We start from the raw sequence: 23526 nt of genomic DNA on the forward strand, positions 1-23526 counted from the left end.
GAGATCTCCTCTCCTTCCTCATGTCCACTATCATCTCCTTCGTCTTGTCCATGTTGAGGCTGAGATTATTGTCCTTGCACCATGACACCAGACCAGTCACCTCCCTACTGGAGGCTGCTTTGTCCCCACCATTGATGCGACCTATCACTGCGGTGTTGTCCGCAAACTTTAGGATGATGTTGTCTTTGTGGGGGGAGGCAACACAGTCATGGGTGTAGAGGATGGGACTGAGGACACATCCCGGTGGGGTGCCAGTGTTTGTAGTGATGCTGGCTGAAATTCTGCTGCCAATACTGACAGTCTGGGCCCTGCCAGTCCAGGAGCCAGTCACAGAGGGTGGGGTGCAGACCCTATTGTGGACAATTAGTTGGTGAGTTAGGGGGGGGATAATTGTGTTGAAGGCGGAGCTATAATCAATGAAGAGTATCCTGATGTAGGAGTCTCCATTTTCCAGGTGAGAAAGGGAATAGTGGAGGGAAGCCGCGATGGAGTCTGAGGTGGCCCTGTTGGGCCGGTAGGCATACTGCAGGGGGTCCAGGGTGTCCGGTATACTGCTCTGAATGCAGGCCAGCACCACTCTCTCAAAGCACTTCATAATGATTGGGGTGAGTGCCACTGGCCTGTAGTCGTTCAGGCAGGTGACCGGGCTCTTCTTGGGAAGGGGGACGATGGTCGTGGTGAGGGAGAGGTTGAAGATGGGGTAAGAACATCAGCCAGCTCGCTGGCACATGCTCTAAGAGCCCTCCCAGGGATGTTGTTCAGTCCTGCTCCTTTGCGGGGGTCGATCTTCTTCAGGACTGTGCGTACCTGGCCTGGTGAGACGGTGTAGGGCGGGTTGGGTGGTAAGTGTGCATGTGTGTGTGCCTCTTCTCTGTGCTGTGGTTGGAGGTCTCAAAGCGGGTGTAGAAGGTGTTGAGGTCATCCGGCAGGCTGTCTGTGGAGCTGATGATGCTGGTGGTGGTCCTGTAGTCTGTGATGTGCTGCAGGCCTTGCCACATCCATCCGAAGTCAGCAGTAGAATAGAAGCCATTCAGCTCCTCTCTGTACTGCCTCTTGGCCGCTGTGATGGCTTTTCTCAGTCTGTACTTTGCAGCTTTGTACTCTGTCTCATTACCTGATCTGAATGCATGAGAGCAAGCACGCAGCATGTGGCATACCTGACTGGATAAACAGTCAGGTATGCCACATGCTGGGTCTGGTTGATCCAACCAGACACAGCCAAACTGCACCCAGCGGCCCCACCCTCACAGTAGTGGCGCATGAGGTGAGGTGCACGCTGCGGGCTGTAAACCCAAGGAAGGCTACTGGACCGGACGGTGTCCCCGGGCGTGTGCTGAAGAATTGCGCAGACCAGTTGGCTGGAGTCTTTACCAGGATCTTCAACCAGTCTCTGACCCAGTCCACTGTCCCACCCTGCCTGAAGTCCTCCATCCTAGTTCCCCTGCCTAAGAAACCCAATGTAACCCTCAGTGACTACTGGCCAGTTGTACTCACTTCAGTGGTGATGAAGTATTGTGAGAAACTGGTACACATTATGTCATTCCCACCAACATCTGACCCACACCAGTTTGCATACAGGGCAAATAGATCCACAGAGGACGCCGTAGCCACAGCCCTCCACGCTTTGCTGTCCCACTTGGAGCAGGAGAGCTATGCACAACTGCTCTTTGTGGATTATAGCTCCGCATACCACACCATCCTCCCCCCACAAACTGGTGGACAAGCTGGTGGACCTGGGAATTCCATATTCCACCTGCACATAGATTAAGAGCTTTCTGTCTGGACGCTGCCAGAGGGTGAGAGTGGGCCCACACACATCCACAGCTCTCAGCACTGGTTCCCCACAATGCTGTGTGCTGAGCCCCCTGCTCTACACCCTGTACACCCACAACTGCACGCCCACCCACCACGGCAACACCATTGTAAAAATTGCTGATGACACCACGGTGGTGGGGCTTATCTCTGGGAGGGATGAGACTGCCTACAGGGATGAGGTGGAGAGGCTGATAGTGTGATGCAAAGAGAACAATCTCCTTAATACCTCAAAGACTAAGGAGGTCATTGTCGACTTCAGGAGGAAGGAAACTGACATCTTGCCACTGTATATCAGCGGGGACTGTGTGGAGAGGGTGGAGGATCTTTGAGGCACTGGGAACACGCATCATCCATGATTCATGACCAGCTTAAAAAATTATGGACTTTAAAGCTGTCAAAAATTCTTTAAAAAAAAGCCGTATCCTGTATTAATTTACACCAAATTCTCCAAGCAGTCTATAAATAAAATTCCTCCCTGCTGATATGGAACCTTCAGAGCTTTTAAGCTTCTCTTACAAAGCTTTTGATTACAGTTGAGCACATAAGTTTTGGCCTGTGCACACTACATCCTTCTACCTGTACTTTTAGCTTCAGCTGAGTCGTGATAAATGTGATATGTGGCTTGAAGTCTAAAGCCTGAAGCTAAGGATGGGTTCTCTTTGCCCTCGCTCTGACACTTCATACATCAGCAAAGAAACAGGCTGATGACGTGTACCAACGTGTGATAACAGTGCTACTTTCAACAAACGTGGCTGACCAGCTTAATCAGTCCAAAGTCAATGAAACTGAATAAACTACAGCTCCTCAGCTCAGCAGAATGTCCATGGTTTAGGTTTGATAGGACTGTAATCAGATTGGATAAATGCTGTTGAACCCCATCAACAAACAAAGCACAGGTAGCCGGTGTCTTATGTTCAACAGTGTTAGTACTTGCAGGCCACAGCTGCCAACACCAGATGCACACTTTCTTTGTGGCCCCAGAGCTTCGTCCATTAGACAGATGTTGAAGATAACACTCTTTTAGAGAGAAGCTTTTCACACACCTGCATATTTCATTAAAACTATTGTGATTGTCTTTACAGTTTTATATACGTATCTCTGTGTTATGGCAGGACTTGCCCTGCCCTGTCCGTTGTCTGTGGTTGCATGATGCGTTTGTTTAGGCTCATCTTGGATAGTTAGTCATCTTCACTTCATCCTATAAGCCCTTCTCAAAAAAAAAAGTGAAATGTGAAAATACTTGCAATTAATACTTAAGTTTGTCTGACTTAATCAGTGGTTATACTTGGATGCTTCCCAACGCTTCAACTTCATACATCCTGTTTTAGGCTCGTCAAAAAGCCTGCAAGTCAGTAGACAGTTGATGCTTTTCTAGCACTAACTTTCTAGTGAATAGTTGATGGTGGAAGAGGATCTCCTTTCCTTAAAGAAAATGTTCTGTTAGCCAGACTGGGAACAGTATAAGCCCCTCACAGTATACACATAGCTATAGATTGATGCCTTAATGATTGAGCCAACATGTTAGCCTCTGGCCATCTTCTGGGCTCTTTGGAACGCTTACATGAACCCTTTTAACTCTCCTCATCCTCCATTCAGCCTTAATTTGTGGCTTGTGTGCACATACCACATATGTTAAGTCACTGCAATGACCTATACATAAGATACAGATCTGTAGGCTAAAATATGTCTGAAGCTGCAGTGCATTCCTTTCATCTTCTGTGTGGCTTTGCTACTGTGATCTCTCTGAGCTCTGATGATGGCTGCATTGATATGTTCACAGGAGCTGGAGAATCATCTCTTGTAGATATGTGTGTAGTTTGTCTTGTGTCTCTGAATATAGTTTCAAAAATCCATAGTGGCATCGTCCTAACTTGCTTTATCTACTGTTTACAAATGATTACAATTTAATATTGTTTAAAAAGAAGGCAATCATTTGCATATGGACACATTAGCAATACTTGCATTACATGCTTTGTGTCTTCTAATGCCATGTCGCCATGTCTTTGTATTTCTATATTCTATGCTGCATTTCCTCCTCTTTTTTTTTTCTCCAGTTAGCTACAATTAGGGCTGGGTGAGATGACCAAAAATTTTAATCTCAAATAGTTTTCTTCATCAAAAATATACAATGTTGCAAAGTAACCAGGGACATATGTGCAATATCTGAAGAAAAGCATCACTAGCAAGGCTGTTCTCCTTTTACACATTGTAAAGAATAACACTGGGAGGGTCAAGGGTGTCAGCTATGCATTATTTGTTAAAAAAAAACAACTAATTATTTTACACAAAACAAAACACCACTGAGGCACAATGAGTGGAGAAACACACATTGAAGAGGTTTAAGAGCTACCTAAAAATAATCTCCTACTTTTAGCTTTAATACTTTTGTAAAAAAAAAAACTAATAATTTTACACCTGTCCTGAATGGCAATTTTTGGGCTTCAAAGCTTCGCTGGTAATAATCAGTGAATATCTTTGCCCATCTGGCAGTACTTTGGGTTACAAAAAGCTAATGAAAGTTTTCATGTAATGTAAAAGATGAGAGATGATGTATCTTCATAAACATTTGTACATACACTATCCCGCAGAATGTGCTACTTCTATCATTGATTGTTTTACCAGTGAAGCCGTCAGTTCCCTCTAATTATTTAGTGGTGTTACAGAGTGATATTTAATTTCATAAACAATCTTTGGCTAACGGCAGACAGCAGTGTTGTCTGTTTGTCCACCAGCGGCAGTGAGGTCACATACCTGACAGCAGTGAGTTTCCTTTTGTTCTAGTATAAATCACAGAGGTAACAACAGTGTGACCCCACTGTGTCATTTTAACCAGAAGCAATGACGATCAGTAGAAGCTGCTCCCTGAATGATTTCTACACTGAGATTTGCTAACAGGACCGTAGCTGTGACTAGAACCACCGTGCGGCAGCAGGCGGGGCCATTCTGTATGATCCTGCTGTCTCAAATATACGAATACTAAAATTGAAAGCTGATTACTTATACAACAAATGAATAGTTGAATATTTGGGTCCAGCCATACAAATTTTTCATAGCGCGGTGGTCTCCTCCACAGCCAACTTTTTTTTTTTTTTTCGTCATCTTTAGCTGCGGCTGCCATTTAACCACTCAAGCTGGTTAACGGGCAAAGCTCATACATGCAGGCATCTCCAAGGAAACGGCAACAGCTTACTTTACTGTTGTAACTTTATTAAATTGTCACTGCTGGCCTTTCAGTGACAGCAGAGGAAGCAAAATTTCCTCACTCTTTTTTTTGTATTTGTTTCATGTAATTAAAGAGACATAATTACTACTGAACCTTTTCTTCGTTTACGGTCAAAGAAAACTGAATCAGGGGAAATGAGGATTTGATATAATGGTCTGGAGGTCAAACAATTGTCATTTCCATCAGCTGTTTAAAGTTGTAGCTAAAAGCAAAAGTGGACTGAGTCAAGTATATTGACATACAGTATTGGACAGGGCTCCAAAATGAATGCTGTTTTGTTTTGTCTGCTGAACACACAAATGGACAAGTGTTCATGAACAATTGCCCATTACCACCACCATTAAGTTTTTGGATAATTAATGCAAGTTTATGGTGCATCCTCACCGAAAATGTTTTTCTGGAGTGTTTCTGAGATGCACGTGTAAATATGCTCCTATTTCAGCTGTCTACACCGCCTGCATGTTGGTTACCATATCATGCCAGATTTATACTTCTGTCGCTGCATGGGAACATACGTTTGTCATCTGTTGTGTAGTGAATGACCAATGGTGTGTCTGTCTGTGACCTGGACTTACTCATTTTCATGCGGGATGTTATGCACTGCATGCTTTGTTTTTAGGTGTAGACAGCATTAAAATTAGCTTCACTCAAATCAAATTAAAATGGTCCTAAAACATTTTTTGTCTCATGTACTGTAAACTACATTAACTTTTCAGGTCCTTTTAGTTGAAGAAATTATTTCAAAACCTGAATGAAACAAAAAAATTAACACTATCCTTTGGAAGTTTAAACTAGTGTTTCTCTGCTGCTGAATAGTTTGCTCTTTGTAAAATTTGGAATAAAAACAGCATTGTCTCATAACGCACATAAATATGCAAAGTTGAAATGTAAGGTAGGGCTGTACCGAATGGCAGTTTGTTTTTGTTTTTTTTTTTATTTCAGAGCTTCTGTAGTACTAATCAGTAAATATCTGAACATTCGCCAAGATGAGATCGTGCTGCACGAGTTTCTAAAAGTACAGCCCTTTTCAGACATGAGATGGTAACACTGCTGCTTCATCAGTGTGTTAAACTGGCAGCTTTTTGTCATTCAGACGTTTGGGTCCTCAGGGCATCACTTATACCTATGACAATGAACAAGACAGGAGCTCAGAGATCATCTACAAAGTGCAACACTGAGAAGAAAAGATGCTACAAAACTATTCACTCTTGGGCTATTGTCAAAAAAAATCACTTAACACATCATTAGTCTTCTGTCAGTTAAGCCAAAATATTTAGCTTAGAAAAATCTAAGAGTGAAGCTATTGAATATTTTTGTGTTGCACTTTGTAGACGGTCCTGGGGCAACCGTCTTGCATCCGGCTACACATATGGCGTTTCATCAAAATGGTTCGTTTAGATGAAAATTAGGTTGTAGTGTTTTACTTATGATTTAGGGATCCCCCGTTTCATCAAAATGGTTTGTTTAGATGAAAATTAGGTTGTAGATCATTATCTGTTTGCCTTTCTACATTAAGGAGGCGTTTGTGTTAACAGTGTTTTACTTATGATTTAGGGATCCCGCTCTTTGGATCTATGAATATATCAGTCTAGGATTATATGACTGTACTAAATCTAAATAGTTTTTCCAGTAAGAAAGTAACCATTTAGATTTGGAATATCTGGTTGGTCTATCCAGGTAATTCTTAGGCTTATTCTGAAATTTGCTTCACAATTGCAGACATTCGAGTACCAGCTGATTGACCAAGCTGTTTCCATCTTGTTCGTCATCGGACTCAGGCTGCATTGAAATTTCTTGTTGTCTAGAATATTTGAATACTAAAATTAAAAACTGATTACCTACCCAATGAACAAATGTCTGAGTAGTTGAAGAATGGAATCCAGCCCTAATGTAATCCATGGTTCCAAAATTGGCTGAGAACAGTATTAGTATGATATAGCTGACAAGTGTGAGAGTGCTTTGAGACCATTTATGACAGAGGACAGTTTGAGTGTACACTAGGGACTAAATGTGAGGTTATACATAAAGGGTTTTTGGATGAAAATATCCAACTAGGTGTGTAATGGACCCTAGGACCCCTATCATTGTCCCCCTTATCCAGTGTCTGGCAGAAATCAAAGAGCCACAGGAATTTACCAGTAATTGTTTTATGACTCCTCAGAAATCGTACCTGCTTGTTTAGGTGGAATACAAAGAAAGCAAGGGCCATGAAAGCCGCAGCCTGGCTGCTGCAGGAATCAAAGGTTGGGGAAGCGGAGGTGCAGATCGACAGGGCAGCCACCACCAAATAACAGGAACTGAGCTGTAAATGCCGGCTCTCCCTTGGTTCAGTCAATGAAAGGAGGTTGGGGGAAGTGGTTCATTGAAGCGTGGTTTATATGGGCTGTATGTTAGCAGCTCTTTCACTCCTTTCTTACTCAGCCCTGCCATAAAACATTTGTCTTTTATTTACAGCACCTCCACACACCAAAGCCGGAGGAATCACAGCAACACCCATGATCTCCTTTTTATCAGAGATAAATAGAGGCAAAATGGGAAATTATTTTCCTTGAATTTTTTGTTTGCATTTCTGTATTGATGTTTTAGAAATTTTACTCACTGTGCTTTAAAATGGTTTTGAGTGTGCACATCCAATCTTAAGAGGGTGTAGGTGCACAACAAAATCAGCTTCACATTGCGGAAAAAGAAACATTCTTCCCATTCATTTTACAAGTTTTTGAGTATTAATGCAGCGTTTCACACAGTGAACACGTTCCACTTCAGACAAAGCACACCAGGTGTTGAAAACGGCAAATGTAAAAGCTCAATCAATCACATCTTTGCTGTAACAGAGCATTAGAGAGGATGATGGAACTGACATTTCAACATTTTCATTTATAAAAATGAAAAGATCACATTAAGTGGTTCTGTGGCAATGTGAAAATATATGGATGGTTTTCCTAAATGTGCATCTTTGCCTAAGGGCAGAAACACACGAAGCTCAGAGACGGCTGTCTGTGAGTGTCTGTTGGTGCTTGTCTTCCCGTCCCCAGTTTTGGCCCTAGTTGACAGCTTTTTGGCCAGTTCGACATGTTGAATTGGCATCAGCCCATTGGGTCTTACCGGCAAGAGGGACCACTCTGATTGGCTGTTGAGCTTAGTGAGTCAGTGCAGGAGAGAGGCTCAGGAAAGCCCCTTCAGCCTGTTGCTGTAGTACCCATGCTGTTTGTCCTTGTTTTTCGCCTCCACAACCTCCTTTCTTCTTCCACAATGAAAAGACCAAGGGCAGAAAACAGCAGCGTTACTTCTAACTTATCAGCATATTCTTATTAGAAGCAGCAAAAACGGGGTGTTTTGTTTATAGATTATACTTCCACACTAGCTCTTCTTCTTTCCCCTTGTAAATGGAGAATACAGATGTTGCCACCTGCTGGTAGGGGGAGGGTTTTTTTTGTCACGGAGGCGCAAGAACGCATGTGCTAGTCGGCTGTTGGCTGAAGTCTGTGCGGTGTTCATCTGTCATTTTGTCAAACGGACTGGCCCAGACAAAGTCGACATGAGGCGACGCAGCAGTCGGCCTCTGTTGCTACTACTTCTTGGATGTCTGCTTAGTGTGTCTCTGTCCTAAGAATGACTGTGTGAGAAGATGATTCCAGACCTACTGATCTTTGTCTAGTATCAGGTCTCTGTCATCTCTTAACTAGCACTTTCTCTGTGTCACAGTATTTCAAAGAATGGCCAGATCTGGCATGAGAAGCATCAAGATGTAATCACTCTTTACAGACCAAACTGAGAAGAGAAGAGTACGCACTTACAGTAGTTGGGGGGGGGGGGGGGGGGGTGTGATGAAAGTAAACGGATGCATTGAGAATGAAAACTGGTCTACGCGGAGTTGAAAAGAAAATGTTTATATGTAACTTAAATTTGAATCGGCATTAAAACATTTCATATTGTAAATATTGTTTCCTGCTTAAAAGCTACTGAGACACGTCCCTGTCGGTGTTCACAGATTTTTATTTATTTTAAATCCTTGGTGGTACTGAAGAGAGCACATGTGGACCTAGCATGACACTTTTCCTCTTTCGTGACATGGTTCTTTTAGGCTATAGGATTTGCCTCTGGTTTGAGAAATAACTGCATATAAAGTACTGATGTAGTAAATTAAAAATTACTTCCTAACGTTTTTGTATGGTTGTCACAGAATCCCATGGCATACCTGGGCTTGCCCCATAGCACACCAGTATGCCGCAGCACGCTGTTTAGGAACCACTGGATTATGAAAACAAAATAATCGCAATAAAACCATTATTGTGCCACATTTCCTTTTGCAATGATGCTTTCATTATGTCCTAAGCAGCCCTTCACCGCTCTACAGTATCAGCTTTTTTGCTCACATCTGGTGAAACCTATCACTTGAGTTGACAACATCTGAGCTTGTACTGTATGTGGAGTAAAATGTCAAGAGTATTCTATCAAGACCCAAGTCAATTTTTGTTTGATATTTGCTTCCATTTTATGAAGTGCTTTGATTTTACATGCATGTTATTGTTGTAAAAAAAAAAAAAAAATTCTCTGGGTTTCAACAGTGTTTGACTTCATAGTTTGTGAAGCCTGACCCATACAACCAGCCACTGCATGTTAAGAAACTCTCAAATATTGATATTGGTTCTTGCCTCAAGAACCCAGTATCAGTTGGCCACTATTTAATTTGTTGGAATTAGCAAAAAACAAAAATTAGTTTGTTTCACCCATTACCAACTGACACTGCTGTTCATCTTCTAAGTAGGGTGACTTTTTGAAAGACCTCTTGAGAGGATGCAGCTTAAATGTCAACATATACACATAATGGTTCTCAAGGGAGATATGGGAGTCACTTGGCAGTAGCTCGTCCCACTGAGTGTCGCTTGTCTGGGACCTGCTGCCAATACCATCCCCATGATTTTGACCCCACCCCCTCCCTCAGTTCAGCCTTCCTTTCCATCTGTGGTTGGTCCCTCGAGGTAGGTGTGGCATCATACCTATGTGATTTTAGTCCCAGGATGTGGTGTTCACGTATAATTTTCTCATGATCCACCCCCTGTGTTTTTGTTTTTTTAAACTAACATGCTCTGTGCGGCAACTGCAGCTATGTATTTCAGTGCACTACATGCTGCTTATTGGATGCTGGAGGATTCTGTTGATAAATCAGCCCCAGTTTAAACAAATGATATTTATACATGATAAAGCAGTGTATGCACCCTGGCTCTACCTTTAACTGCCACTTCTTTTGCCTTTTCTCTAGTGAACTGACTTACAATGTAAACTTGGTTGTTTCTTGCAGTTGGGTCTTTAATCTTGGTAGATTAAGCTTGACCCTGCTTGTGTTGGATGGGCTTGTTGTTATCGTACTGGAATGAGGTTGTTTGGATCAGAGGAGTTCCTGCAGTCCTGTGGAGACGTTGGCAGATTGTTTTTGATAAAATGCTTTGTCGTGTACCGTGCTCAGTCAGCCAGAGGTATCATGACTTCTGTGGTTTTAGATTGCTACACTGTTTGTGGTTTATTGCGATCCAAATGAGAATTTGTTTTCAATTTTATAAATTCATACTTGCATGGTTTTGGATGATTTGCTTGCAGTGTTCTGTGGAGTACAAACTACTAGTTAATTTCCTTTACACAAGGGCAGAATGTATGCATGAATATGGGTCAACACATCAGTTTGTCTTTAGAAAAGCTTGTTTAAGTTAGTATTACTATTTTTCACTGTAGAAATACCCCCCCAGTTCTTATCTTAATGGAGAGAGTTGCTGTCAAAGGCTCCTGTGACCACAGACCCAGATTAATGTGAAACCTGCAGAATAAATGAGAGTGGACAAAGAAAGACACACAACACATTTCACTTTGGTAGTGCTATCCACAGCAGAAGTAAATCCAAATATCGACTGCCAAGAGACAACAGTAATGCCAAAACAAAACGGACCCTGTTACAGTTGCCACCTGTCCCTTATAATATGGGATTGTGCATTTGATAAAATGCTCTGTTACGTATTGGCTCAATGCAGGATACAATCTGTCACTTTTAATGCCTCAATTTATTGTCCACAGTGGTGAAAGCATCATTATAGTGAGTAAAACTAACCCAGTTTAGAAAAACTGTGAGGCCAGAGGGATAAAGACAGGGTCCGTCATCTTTACACATGTAGAACAGCATAGCTAGCTATGGTTCCAAGAGGCTCCCACCTCTGCTACAGGTGGGTTCGGTCCGGTAAGCAGCACTGACTGTTGTTGAAAACGTAAAGGCGTGTGGCTGAAAAGTTCAGAGAAACGAAGTTAAAAATATTAAATGCTTAATTGTGCAGCCAACAGAGGATTCAGGACCACAGCGCCCAGTGAGTCCAGTACAAACACCAGTCAAGTTTTATGGTACAAGAAGTTATCAGAAGGAAGCCACTGAGTTTGTTTAGCAGAGTGATGTTGTATAGTTCCATTTTCTGCTCTGGTTTCATCATTAATTCTAATATAAATGAAGGAAGAAAAGAAACTGCCTGTTCTGTATTTACTGCTGTGCAGTTTGAATTCTAATCTCGCACTTTATAGACAAATAACGAGTTAGTGAGGAAAGTGAAAAATAAAATGCACTTTATTAGAAAGCAAATTGAACCACAGTAAACCCATCAGGCACCAACATGGTTGATGAGAGTGAGCTGAAACAATAAACGTGCACTCTGAAACTAAAACAATGAAGGTTACAAAGCTCTTTAAAATTAAGGGGAACTGCAGAGTTGGTGATAAATTCTCAGTGGGGTTGTTATGTCTAGCAACCTCTTTCACATTACACAGTCATTTAAATCTATTGATAATATAACAATATTGATTAGTGCTGCTTTAATGTGGAGTAAATGGAAACAGTTGTGACCAAGATATGTACTGAGAAATTAACAATTAAAATTTAGTGTTCTCTTCTTGACAAAAACAATGTTTTAATGCCATATGTGGACATTGGCTGCCTAAATCAATCCTTGGCATTTATTAGTTGACTGATGCTGAGATGAAGAGTTCCATTAGGATGGGGACTCATATTTGAGCCACAAGCATCACTAAAGGATTTCTTATTTCCAGTCTTTTGTTTTATCATCAGGCCGACTGTCTAGTCTGGCCTCATTACAAACCAGTTTGTGCAGAAAGGCCAAATACATAGTGACTGGCATTGTTCTGTGATGATACAACACTTTAAACCAAGGCTATTTAAAAAAAAAAATGGTACAGCCCTGTCCCTGTTTGAAAGCTTCTGTGACCAGAGGCCACAGAGAGGCCATTTTCTGTTACAGGTCAATACTTACACTGTCTCTCAGATACTCCTTCAGATTTTTCAGCGTGACCTACTGAACCTGAGCCGAGATGCTGCACTGACTTCTTCACATTTATTTTATCTTGTCTGTTATAAAGTTTCAGGATTTGTCTCTCTCATTTTAACTGATAATCAACCTGCCTGTCACTTAAAATCTTTTAGGACTGAAAGACGTTGCGTTACTTTTCAGGGTTTTCTCGATGGTGAGTTTGGACTGTATTCATACAGTGTTTATCACCAAAGTGGTGCTGTTATGGAGGTGCTACCATTAAAAACATGACAGACATGCATGGTTCCCCCAGAAACCTGTCTACTAAATGTGTTAAGCCAGATCTAGTCTCTGGATCAGCGTGGGTTCATTTTTAATGTGGCCCAAACAGTAACCAGCCTCTTTCAGTATATAATGCTTTTACAATGTGAAATAACATCTTGATTCAATTTCCTGGAAGGTTAACATTTTATATAATGTGTATTATTTAGATTCCCCCCTCCCCCCCTCAGTTAACCAGATGTTACGTTAATGGAATATTTTCTGTCATTGAAAGAATTTTTAATAATGTCAGAAAAATCAAGAGGCTGTCTGTCATTTTGATAAATTAGAACAGAGGACGATCTACACTCATTGAAAGGTAGGCTAATAAAAGCCCAATAATTGCTTTGGTGTTGATCAGTGAGGTGAAAAAGAGAAACTGATGTGGTGGATGAAGGACAACTGATACCGTACTCAACACATTTCACTATTGGGAACTACCAGCATGTTGAAGAGCAACAGACTGGAGGCCACAGAGCACTTCTGTGACGGCTGTGGTGCAGCAGAAGCGCATGTAGAGGATTCCTTCTGGTGAAGTTAGTTCTTCAGGATCAGGAAGTTCCAAGTCCAGAGCAACATCTAATCACTTCCCAAGAGAAATGTTCCCCGACTTGAACTTTGGCTAAAGTAGAGCTGGTGGTCCAAATTATAAGGTCTTTGACAAACCTAACTTTGTGTAAACAGGTTGTTCATATTTTAATGCTAATTCTCTAATTTTGTAAAATTGCACTGTTGACATTTGCTTTTTTTTTATGCACCATGGCTGCAATGTTTGTAGTGGTTTTGGTTGTCACTGCCGAAAAAATTTGTTTTATGTGGTTATGAAAAAACATAGAAGAAAATTTAGAATTTGAAAAATTAGAGTTGATTTGAAAATATTCCATTAATGTTACCTCTGATTTCACTGAGGGGAAAAAAGATCTAAATAATACACTATATGAATTGAAGAAAATGAGAATTTGCACAGACATGTTTCATGTGGTGTTGACATGAAAAGTGGCCGCACATAAGCTTGTTAAATGTAATAATTTAAAAAGGAAATAAAAATTATATGCTGGTAAATGTCTTATCATTAAACAAAGAGGCACGTCCATATAACGGATATGGGCATGCATATTAAGTTTTTTAAATGTACTGAGCAGTACATATCTCACATTTTAACAAGAGTATTGAGCTCAAAAGCCAGTATCTGTAAAGCTCTTTGTGAAATGTGTCGTTCAATGTAGCTACACTGAAAATATCTCAGCATGACATTAAGTCTGCCCAGCTATTCGTGAAAATAAGAAAAATAGACCAACACGTGACTGAGTGTGAATTATTCTTCCCATTTTTGGCTGGTTCAGCTCATCTCTTTCTCCACATCGCTTTATGTAAAGGTATGGTGGTGAATGAACTCTTTCAGCTGGGTGCAATTGAACCTGACCCACTTGCACAATTAACTCTGACCCACAATATTTGCTCAGTGGTATAGGGTTTTGGATGGCTTGACTCCAGCGGTGAGGTCGACCTCAGCAAAGTCAGCCGAGCCATCAATCCTTGCTGCACCCTGAAGGGGTGGAGCTCCAAAATGAAACGGGAGAGCACAATATTAACCAGAGATGCCAAGACATGGTCAGCACTGAGGATGACGAGGGGTGTCGCCAAGGTTTCCATTATCTCGGGGAGCCAAGCTGTCATGCTTAGGAAACCATGACACTTGTACTTTATTTTATTTTTTTCTTTTAAATTAATTTTTGGTTCTACACTGGTGGACTGCCATCTCAGAAGTGGGTTGGACACCAAATACTTCCAAGTTCCAAAACTGCCACTAAAATTAGAAATAACTGTTCAAGTAAACAATTCAGTTAATTTTGTTAACTGATCTGATCAATCATATAATTGTTTCAGGCATAAACAGAAATAAAAAGATAAATTAATAGAGGCTGAGTTATTCTAACTTTTACTCTACATTTTAAGAAAGCTGTGTGTGTGTGTGTGTGTGTGTGTGTGTGTGTGGTATTTGGCAGGGCAGAGCCTTTGATTTGACAGTGGGTCACACAGAGGTGCACAGGTAATATGAGGAGCTAGAGGTGAACTGTCATGTGTTTCAAACTTTACGCCCTCAGGTTTTAATGCATATTTTCTCTCAAAAATGTCTCCACCCCAATGTGAAACGCCAATGACATCATCGGGGTTATTTTGGCATACTTGACAAAGCTCCTCCAGAGCCACAGAAGAGCCCTCTAAGAATTAACTTAAATAATACTTTCTTTAAAATTATGAGTCAACTAAACATATAACCAGAATAATAAAGGACCATCTCCCGAGACAAGAACTAGCAGTCCTGCAACAGATGGTGTGACCCCCACAGAGCCCTGAGCTCAACGTCATGGAAACAGCCTAAATCCACATAAGAACTGTGGCAAGTTCTCCAAGATGCTGGACTAGCAAAATACAACTGTAAGCAGGTGAACTGGTGCTGTTTTCAAAGACTTTACCTGTGCAAAATTAAATAAAAGACCTCGTGCAATGCAGTGTATTTTCAGGAGGCCCTATTATACTGGAAAAAAAGAGAATAATAAGAAGAAGGGTTTGGTTTGAAACTATTTTTCTTTTTCCCCACTGGAAGGAACTTGTCAGAAGATTCCTGAGTAATCCTCCCTCTTCCCTCTGGTTGCTACACACTTGTCACATTATCTGTTCATACAGTCCACCGTGATAATAATGGACGAAGCAACACAGATTTGCTATTGCTGATGCAGTTGTTGCTCCCTTCTACATTCAGATGCCACGTTTGCACTAACTTAACGTGATCTAAAAATGAGCTAAAGCTAAGCAAAGACCTACTATTATATGTCCTTCCAGTAAACACACTCAGCTGTCCACATGCTGTACATGAACTTAATTGGTACTTGTTCTGCAGAGTCCACAGGGATCGATGCTGACAAACACACACCTCCAGGGAGGAACACCTGAGCTCGTGTACAGTTTGTTTGTCTTGAAACGCCCATGGGGGGGTCCTTCACCTTGTCATCTGCTGGCTGGATTCATGAGTTTTAAAGGCCCCGATTCTAATTTAACCCACTTTTTTTTTTCTGTATTGATACAACGGCACAGGTGATGGAAATAGGAATTAATGAGATCTCATGAGAATGGAGCTGCACGTTTATTAGCTCAGTACATTCACTGACAGTGAAAGACTTTCAGAAGCAAAGGCAGCAGTCACATATGTTTCAGGTACTGTGCCACTCGGTTTTAGTGTCCCCATGTGTGAGAGAATGTGATGAATATAATAATAGCGTTTGGACTTATGAGAACACCTGTCTCCTAGCAGCCACTGCTACTGCTACACTTGACAGTGACTGGCAGCTGTTTTGCGTTTTACAGACCAAAATGAATGGGTTTTTTTTTCCAGTCACCTTGTGTTGAAGGTCATTGGCCTCTTTAATAGCAACTTTTTTTGTTTTCGTTTCAGTGTGCAAGGATCCACCATATAAAGTGGAGGAGTCTGGATACGCAGGTTTCATCTTGCCTATCGAAGTTTACTTCAAAAACAAGGTACATTGAACAATGTTTCTCACCAGCAAACTGTTTTATATTAAATGATAAGGCCCCTGATTTGATGATGTTATTTTCCACAAATCCACTACAGAGACTAAAACCCAAATGTCTGTGAATCCAGAACCCGGTTTAGCTTGTTTCCGTGCAGCAATTCCAATTGCAGGTTAATAAAGTACTCCATCGATTCTATCTTTCCCTTGACTTATCCTGAAATTATCTAGACATTAACCGGAGGAGATGTGTGTGAGAACACAAATGTCTGAGTCAGCCAGTTCCCTGGTACAAAGCCTGTGTAATGTCCAAATGAGCCCGTGTGAGAATACGGTAGCTTATAGTCAGAAGTATTTGCACTGAGCTAGTGGGCGTGTTAATGACGTTCTATCATGTTACAAGTACGAAACTGAATAAAATACAAACATCAGATGGTGAAGAAGAAGAACAGCCATTTACAATCAAGACACAACTCGATTCTGGAACTTCTGTCATTATACAGTGTTTCTGGCTTATGGATAGTTGCTAAACTGAAAACCTGTTGGCATGCATGATAAATGATGTGGTGCAGATAATGTTGTGGGGTATACAGTAAGTTTTAATAGGTGCACCAAGCTAGTCAGACCAATGCAACCTGTAGTAATCCTCCCTCACGCAGATAATGTACCATTTATGTGCAAACTGTTTGGCATGTGGTGAGTCAACTGATCAGTTTGGAGGTTGCAGTTTGTACTGCATTTTTAGCCTAGCATCACTGATGTAAATAGACTGTACAAAATAATTGAAATGCCCTATAGCAATGCAATTCAGTCACCTTTATTGAGGAGGATTATTACAGGACTGTTGGGTTATACTGACTCAGTTCTAGCTTGGTGTCCCTATTAACGGAGAGCTGGGTGTATTGTGATATATGTTGTGAATTGTGACAGCACTGGTAAAGCTTGGAGGCACATGTATTTGTTTTTCACTCTGTTTCCAGATTTGATTTTATATGTATTCATTTTCTATATTTTTCTGCAGGTTCACAGAATTCAACCATGCAAAAGTTAGATGGTCTGTAGCAGTATTAATAAAACCTTATTATTATTGTTATTAATAATATAATAAGCAGTAAATAATAAAAATGTAACATTATTAGTGAACACACTGGGTACAATTCAGAAGGAGAAAATGTTTTTGGTATGGACATATTACGCTGGAAAAGTTAGGACTTGAAACTTGACTAAAAACCTCCACTTCAGAGAGGGTTCTGACTTTTTATGACTTTTAAACACCTGCTGCCTACTTCACAACATACTGTACGATAGTGGTTCTTAACCTGGTGCATTCTCTTATCTTAAACTGGCTGTTGCGACATTTCTTCTGAACAGAGAGTGGTGGTAGACAAGCTGGTTGCTCTCAGTCTCCAAGTCCACAGGAAATTTCATGTATATAATTACATACATATACATATAATAGACTTGACCATGACCACATAATATTAGTGTTTTGGTTTTCTTCTCGTTTACAATTCGCTACAACTAGCATAGCGATCACCATGTGGGTTTAGTGTTTGAAGAGGAGGCCAGTTGAGCTGAGGTTTATTGTTTGAAGAGGAGGCCAGTTGAGCTGACTGCAGGAGAGTGAAGATGTATTTCTGCACGTTTGTGTCATGCTTGTTTAGATCATTTATTCATGTTCTCTGCATTACTAGCAGATTTTTGTTGCATTGTCGCACAAGTAAAACACAGCCTTGTGTGTACTCTGCTGTGTGTGTATTGTCCTGCAATGGTATTGGTGTATTGGTATCTGACAAATTTTACAACTTTTTATGAGCTCTAGATGTGAATAATATACCCGATTCTGGTATGTGTTATGGTGCACCCCTAATTCTGGAGAACCAGATGTTTTTGGGCTCATGGAACAACATGATAGTTTGTATCAGAATGCAGCCTTCAAGTGTACTTGAGTTAATGAAAGAGCATGTTGTTGGTAAAACCTGACTTAACTCCTCCATGATTGTTCTCCTCTTTCCTCCATTGGGTGGATCACCACTTTTCCTCAGGAAGAACCGAAGAAAGTTCGCTTTGACTACGACCTGTTCCTCCACCTGGAGGGCCACCCACCTGTCAATCATCTCCGCTGTGAGAAGCTCACCTTCAACAACCCAACAGAAGAATTTCGTAGGAAGCTACTGAAAGCCGGAGGGGTAGGAGTGTGAGGGGGAGGCTGGGCCTTGAGTGACACATTTAAATGCAAAACAGACTTTTCCTTCTACTACAGTGGGACAACTTTCATCTCTGGTTTTCTATCATCTCTGTTTTTCCAGGGAAAGTCGGTACAGTGCCTTATTTGCAGAAACACTCTTACACACTGTCATAGTGTCACACATTTAAATAGGTCTGCACAATCACCCTATTGTTCTTCAGCCACAAGGAACTCCTCACTAGATCTGCTGTCTTAAATGGGTGGTCACAGAACAACGTGTTAGTCCATCTTTCAGCTAACAAATGTATAGCTTCATTAAAAGAAGACTCAGTAACTTCCTAAAACAGTTGGCCACTGTAGTATTTTTTTATTTTTATCAAATGTTACTCAAACAGGAGGAGGTAGTGCATTTGTTGGGGACTGTTTTCAGTGGCCACATTTGGCACTCCAGTGAGTATTTTTGGCAGGTGTGTGTGTGAGATCATGATAATGAAGATACATGTTGCCCAGTGTAAAAGTGTGGCTAAGTGAATTTTTTAAACAATTTTCATCCAACAGACTTTTTAGTTAATCATTCTCTTTTAACTCTTGGGTACAGCAGCTGTTGTTCAGAAGAGAAACCACCACTGTTATCTGCTCTCCTGCTTTGAATAAGCTGCTTTTTTGTTTGGCCAGTGTTGTCTGAGCTCTTTGTAAAGTTTCTCATCATTTTATGTGAGAATTGTTTTAAACATTATACAGTGTGTTTAAAAATGCAGATGCCAGTGATTGTCTTGTTGTTTTATAAAACCTGCACAGTGCAGAATGAATAAATTTAGCAGCACATCAGCTGATCTCATCACTAAAGCTCTCTGTAGTTGTTACAACTGTGATAAATGGGCATCAGTTTACCTTTAGTTGCTTCCTCAGTGTTGGGTGCAATCAGTCACTTGGCCCCTGGCCAGCAGACCCCTGTAGCAGGGAGGTTTTATGACTGGAGCTAAGTGCTTTCTATTTACTTTGCCCTGCACCCCTTCTTAGCCTTTGAAAAAGGGCTCAAGTTCTGATACAGACCATGTCTTAACTCATGTTCCCTGTTGTAAGGAGTATCTTACAATTGAAAGGTCTATGGTCTCGGTAGATTACACTGAAGAGTGACTTTACCACACACAATTTCTCAGATGTGGAAAGTGGGTATGAGGCTGAGCTAAATTTCTTGTGGAATAAAGCTGAGATTGATAATTGTTTCTTTTGTCATCTTTCACAGCAACGGGATCCTAATAAACGAAGTTCAGAAGACTCAAAAGTAAGCTTTCAGTCATCCTTTTGGATTCATGAATGCCTAGAGTTACGGATGTCTAAAGATGACTTACAGTTTTGGACACCTCTAAAAGATGGCTGTTCATATAATTATATCGGTGCTTTTACCTTGACTGGAACATTTATTGTCATGTATCTTAACCCAGACGCACTGAAGCAGTTGTGCTTTTTGTTCATAGTTAGTTTTTTTAAAAAGTTTAGATTGATTACACTAGGTTTAATTTGAGTGATCTCAGTGCAATTTAAACAAATGTTGAAAAATCTCTATGCTGTTGAATTTGCAGTTTATGCAGGTGCATTTAAAGAAATATTTAAGCAATTTGAGAAATTTCTTTTCTCTCCATGAGTGTGAAGAGAAGATCAGTATTAGTGTCATGTTTAAGTGCAATGGTGGAGTCATGGTGTGGTCAGTCTAGTTTAGCATTATGACTGGAAGTAGGAGAAAACGGCTAGCATGTCTGTGCAAAATAAAATATACCAGTACCTCTAAAGCCCCTTTTCAATTGCCTGGTACTGGCTCAACTCTAGTCGCTTTTGGTACCGGGTGTGTGGTTTCCACATTACACTGCTGTGATGTCATCAGCAACCTACACAGTAACAATGCAGGACGTCGAAGGTATGATATTCTTGAGTCTCAGTATGTGACTCTTTAAAATGGCACCTTCTTTGTTCCAAGACGTGTCTTATGTTGGTGATGCAATTTCTCTGACCAGTCGCTAGTTTGCAGTGTTTACACGTCACCGTTTGGTATCACATCTGCTCACATGGAATCTCGACCGAGGTTATACCATAAGGTACTATCCCCAACACTGAACTAATGGAACCACAAATCATAAATAAGGCGAGTAGAGTTGAGCCAGTACCAGGTGGTGAAAAAGGGGCTTTATTAACAACACCTTGTCTTTTTTGTTTAATCCATACTAAAATTGTAAAAGGACAAAATTACAAAAATAGACAATATGGTGTTGAATCTTATTGTCAGTAAGAAATATTTAGTTTAGTTTCTATATGTGAAAAGGTTTGGACAGCTTTTGAACTTTATAACTGAAAACTGAATAAAATGAAAGAAGAAGCCTCTGATCCCTTTGTTTTGTTGCCGTTTCTGGCAGGTGATGGTAATGCAGGAGGGCTCAACCTCCCTGTTCGGCCAGCACCTGAAGCTGCCCACACTTCCCAACACTTCACTGACATCAAACTTCTCTGACCCGAAGAAGAGCAAAAACTTCCATGGGTCAAAGGTCAGTGTTGTTTGCAGGTACAGCCAGGAGCTGAACAACTTGTCACTAGTTGCCACTATTCAACTCCACCCACCTCTGAGATGTTTTAACTCATCAAGTTCTGTAGGCCCAAATCTCCCACATTTTTGCCATATTCAAATGATTTTTTTTATTTATATTTGAGATTTAAAAGTAATCCTATTTATGTTTAAGCAAACTTTCTTGACTGCTGCTCAGCCAGACTTGCCACTGACTCTAACACAACCTTTGAATTAGAATATGCCCTTGTTTTGCTCTAATTTTTAAAGTGACATTCTAATATGCAGAGAAGTTTTAGACTGTATGTGTTCAATAATTTTGCGCAACATTAAACAGGAAAGTGAGAGTGTGTAAATGATGGGCCTAGAAGCTGCAATGTTGCGCAAAATTATTGAACACTTAAACAGGAAAATGAGATTGTGTAAATGATGGGCCTAGAAGCTGCATGTGAGATTTGAGGCATTATCATATGCATTACTTAAATCATATATGTCAGTGAAAAGGTATTTTATTTTTACATAGGGATGTACCAGTATTGGGTCCGATACTCCAGGTTGTTAGGTGGTGCAGGAGAAATTTTAGCGGGTTGACATATTTTAAGATAAGTGACAATGACAAAAAGCTGAGCTGTGAGCTCTGATTCTCTGTATGGGGAGGGAGGGGCACTCACAGATGATGAGGGAGATGATGATGCTCAGTTTGTGCAACAAACCCTGCCAGTAATGAAGAGCGTTCAAGTAGTTTATTAAGCGCCTGTTGCACAAGCAGGGAAAGAAACTTGCAGAAATGTGGTGTTTTCACTCTCCCCCATCAACTCACCTGGTTTCCTGTTCACCCACTAAACCCATACAGTGTTCGTTAAGCTGATTGTGGTCAATTGTTGTGAGTGAGAAGGAAACAAATGCTAAGTTTACATAGTTGATTAACATTGGAATCTGTTGAGCTCTACGTATAAAAACGTAAGATTTTGTGGACTTTGAAGAAACGGCTCCTGTACAGCAGTGGAGGAATGTGTCCAGCAGAGAGGCTGCAGTTCTCAGCCTGCACACTTTTTTTTTTTTTTTTTTTTTTTTTTTAACTGCTGGTTTTAATTTTATGCGTCCCTCTGGCATTCTGGTGGGATCGCAAAATAATTTAATCCTCAAAGATTTCACACTTCTAAAAAAATTAAAAACCACTGTATTTCACTATGTTGTGTAATAGGTTACAGAAATGTAGCCAGCTACACATTTAATTGGAGTGGTGTCAGTGTTTGTTACTAAAGAAAGTTTTAAATTAAACACACAAGTTTTAAGGGAAATCTCAAGAAGTACTCAATTGTAAGTGCATGTACTGGAAAACCCAAAGTGGTATCAGTGCACCCCTCCTTTTACATGGTGTCATTTAAAAGCCTGGTTAGAAGAGGCCCAGTTCACATGGAAGCAGTTTCCAGCCTAAATACTGTGCGTGTGTGTGTGTGTGAGAGAGATAAATTACTCGTGGAGCAGGAGGCCACATACACACTGTGTGTGTGTGTGTGTGTGTGTGTGTGTCCCATTCTCTCATCTCATGTTGAGAATTATTGCTGTGGTATTAGGACACACAGTTTGACAAATGATCCTAAATACTATAGTTTTACCCAATTAGTCTTATTATTATACTACCACGTGAAATATTTATAGTAAAAACAGTGTGTTGTAGACAAGTTAAGGCTTTATTGATACCCAGGGGTGAAATCGATGTGTTAGAGCAGCACTATAGAGGTTTAGACAGGGTAAAAAAAAAAGTGGGGGAAAGCATTAAACATATAAGAATGAAATACAGTACCAGTCATAAGTTTGGACAAATCTTCTCATTCAGTGTTTGTTTTGTTTTTTTTTTTTAACATTTATATATTTCTTTTATTTAACATGGAATTATGTAATAAGCAAAAAAAAAAACAAAAACAGAAGGTTTCATATTTTAGGTTCCAGGTAGCAGCAGTGCTGTTTGTAACATGCGATTGGTACTGTATATAAAATGGAATGGCATTCAGGAGCTACATAGCATACAGAAAGGCTTCCTATCTAGTCTGACGGAGCTTCAGAGGATTTACCAGAATGAACGGGATAAACTGCCCGATTCTAGATGTGCAAAGACTCAAAGCTGTAATTGCTGACAAAAGGGATTCTGAATTAAGAATGTCAATACTTTTGTAAATGAGAAATGATAGTTTTTGGTTTTTAACAAATGTGCAAAGAATTTCAAAAAATTAAGTTTTCACTTTGTCATTATGAATTATCGAGTGTAGATTGGACAAAAATGGCAGTTATATCAATTTAAAATTAAATCTACAGTGCAAAGTGTCCAGGAATCGAAGGAGTCTGAACACTGACCCCACAATTTTAATACTACGACTGCTAATTGTATTAATAATAATGAAATATAAATGGTATATTGGTAGTGATGCATTCTGTTTAAAAAAGTATTCATTAGCTGTTTGTTCTGCTCTCATGTATTATTATTATTGTTATTATTATACGGCCCTTCAAAAATTCACGACACTGTCACCTGCCAGTGTCATGTTGTTTAAAGGTTTGTTCCAAAGTGCTCCTTTAGTGATGTCTCCAACACTGACGGC

At 40.5% G+C, this 23526-nt stretch overlaps 1 protein-coding gene across 4 annotated transcripts in view; it reads left to right on the plus strand.

Moving 5' to 3' along the window:
- mllt3 (MLLT3 super elongation complex subunit) overlaps nt 1-23526 on the plus strand; it is a 57530-nt gene that overhangs the window by 12517 nt on the left and 21487 nt on the right. For all 4 annotated transcript variants that reach the window (XM_020594990.1, XM_020594993.1, XM_020594992.1 and 1 more), the window contains exons 3-6: nt 16109-16191; nt 18230-18373; nt 19619-19657; nt 20781-20909. In XM_020594990.1, coding sequence (XP_020450646.1) covers nt 16109-16191; nt 18230-18373; nt 19619-19657; nt 20781-20909 — 395 coding nt within the window. The remainder of the gene's footprint in view (nt 1-16108; nt 16192-18229; nt 18374-19618; nt 19658-20780; nt 20910-23526) is intronic.

The sequence above is a fragment of the Monopterus albus genome, unplaced genomic scaffold, assembly GCF_001952655.1.
Source record: "Monopterus albus unplaced genomic scaffold, M_albus_1.0 scaffold25.1, whole genome shotgun sequence".
NCBI lineage: Eukaryota > Metazoa > Chordata > Actinopteri > Synbranchiformes > Synbranchidae > Monopterus > Monopterus albus.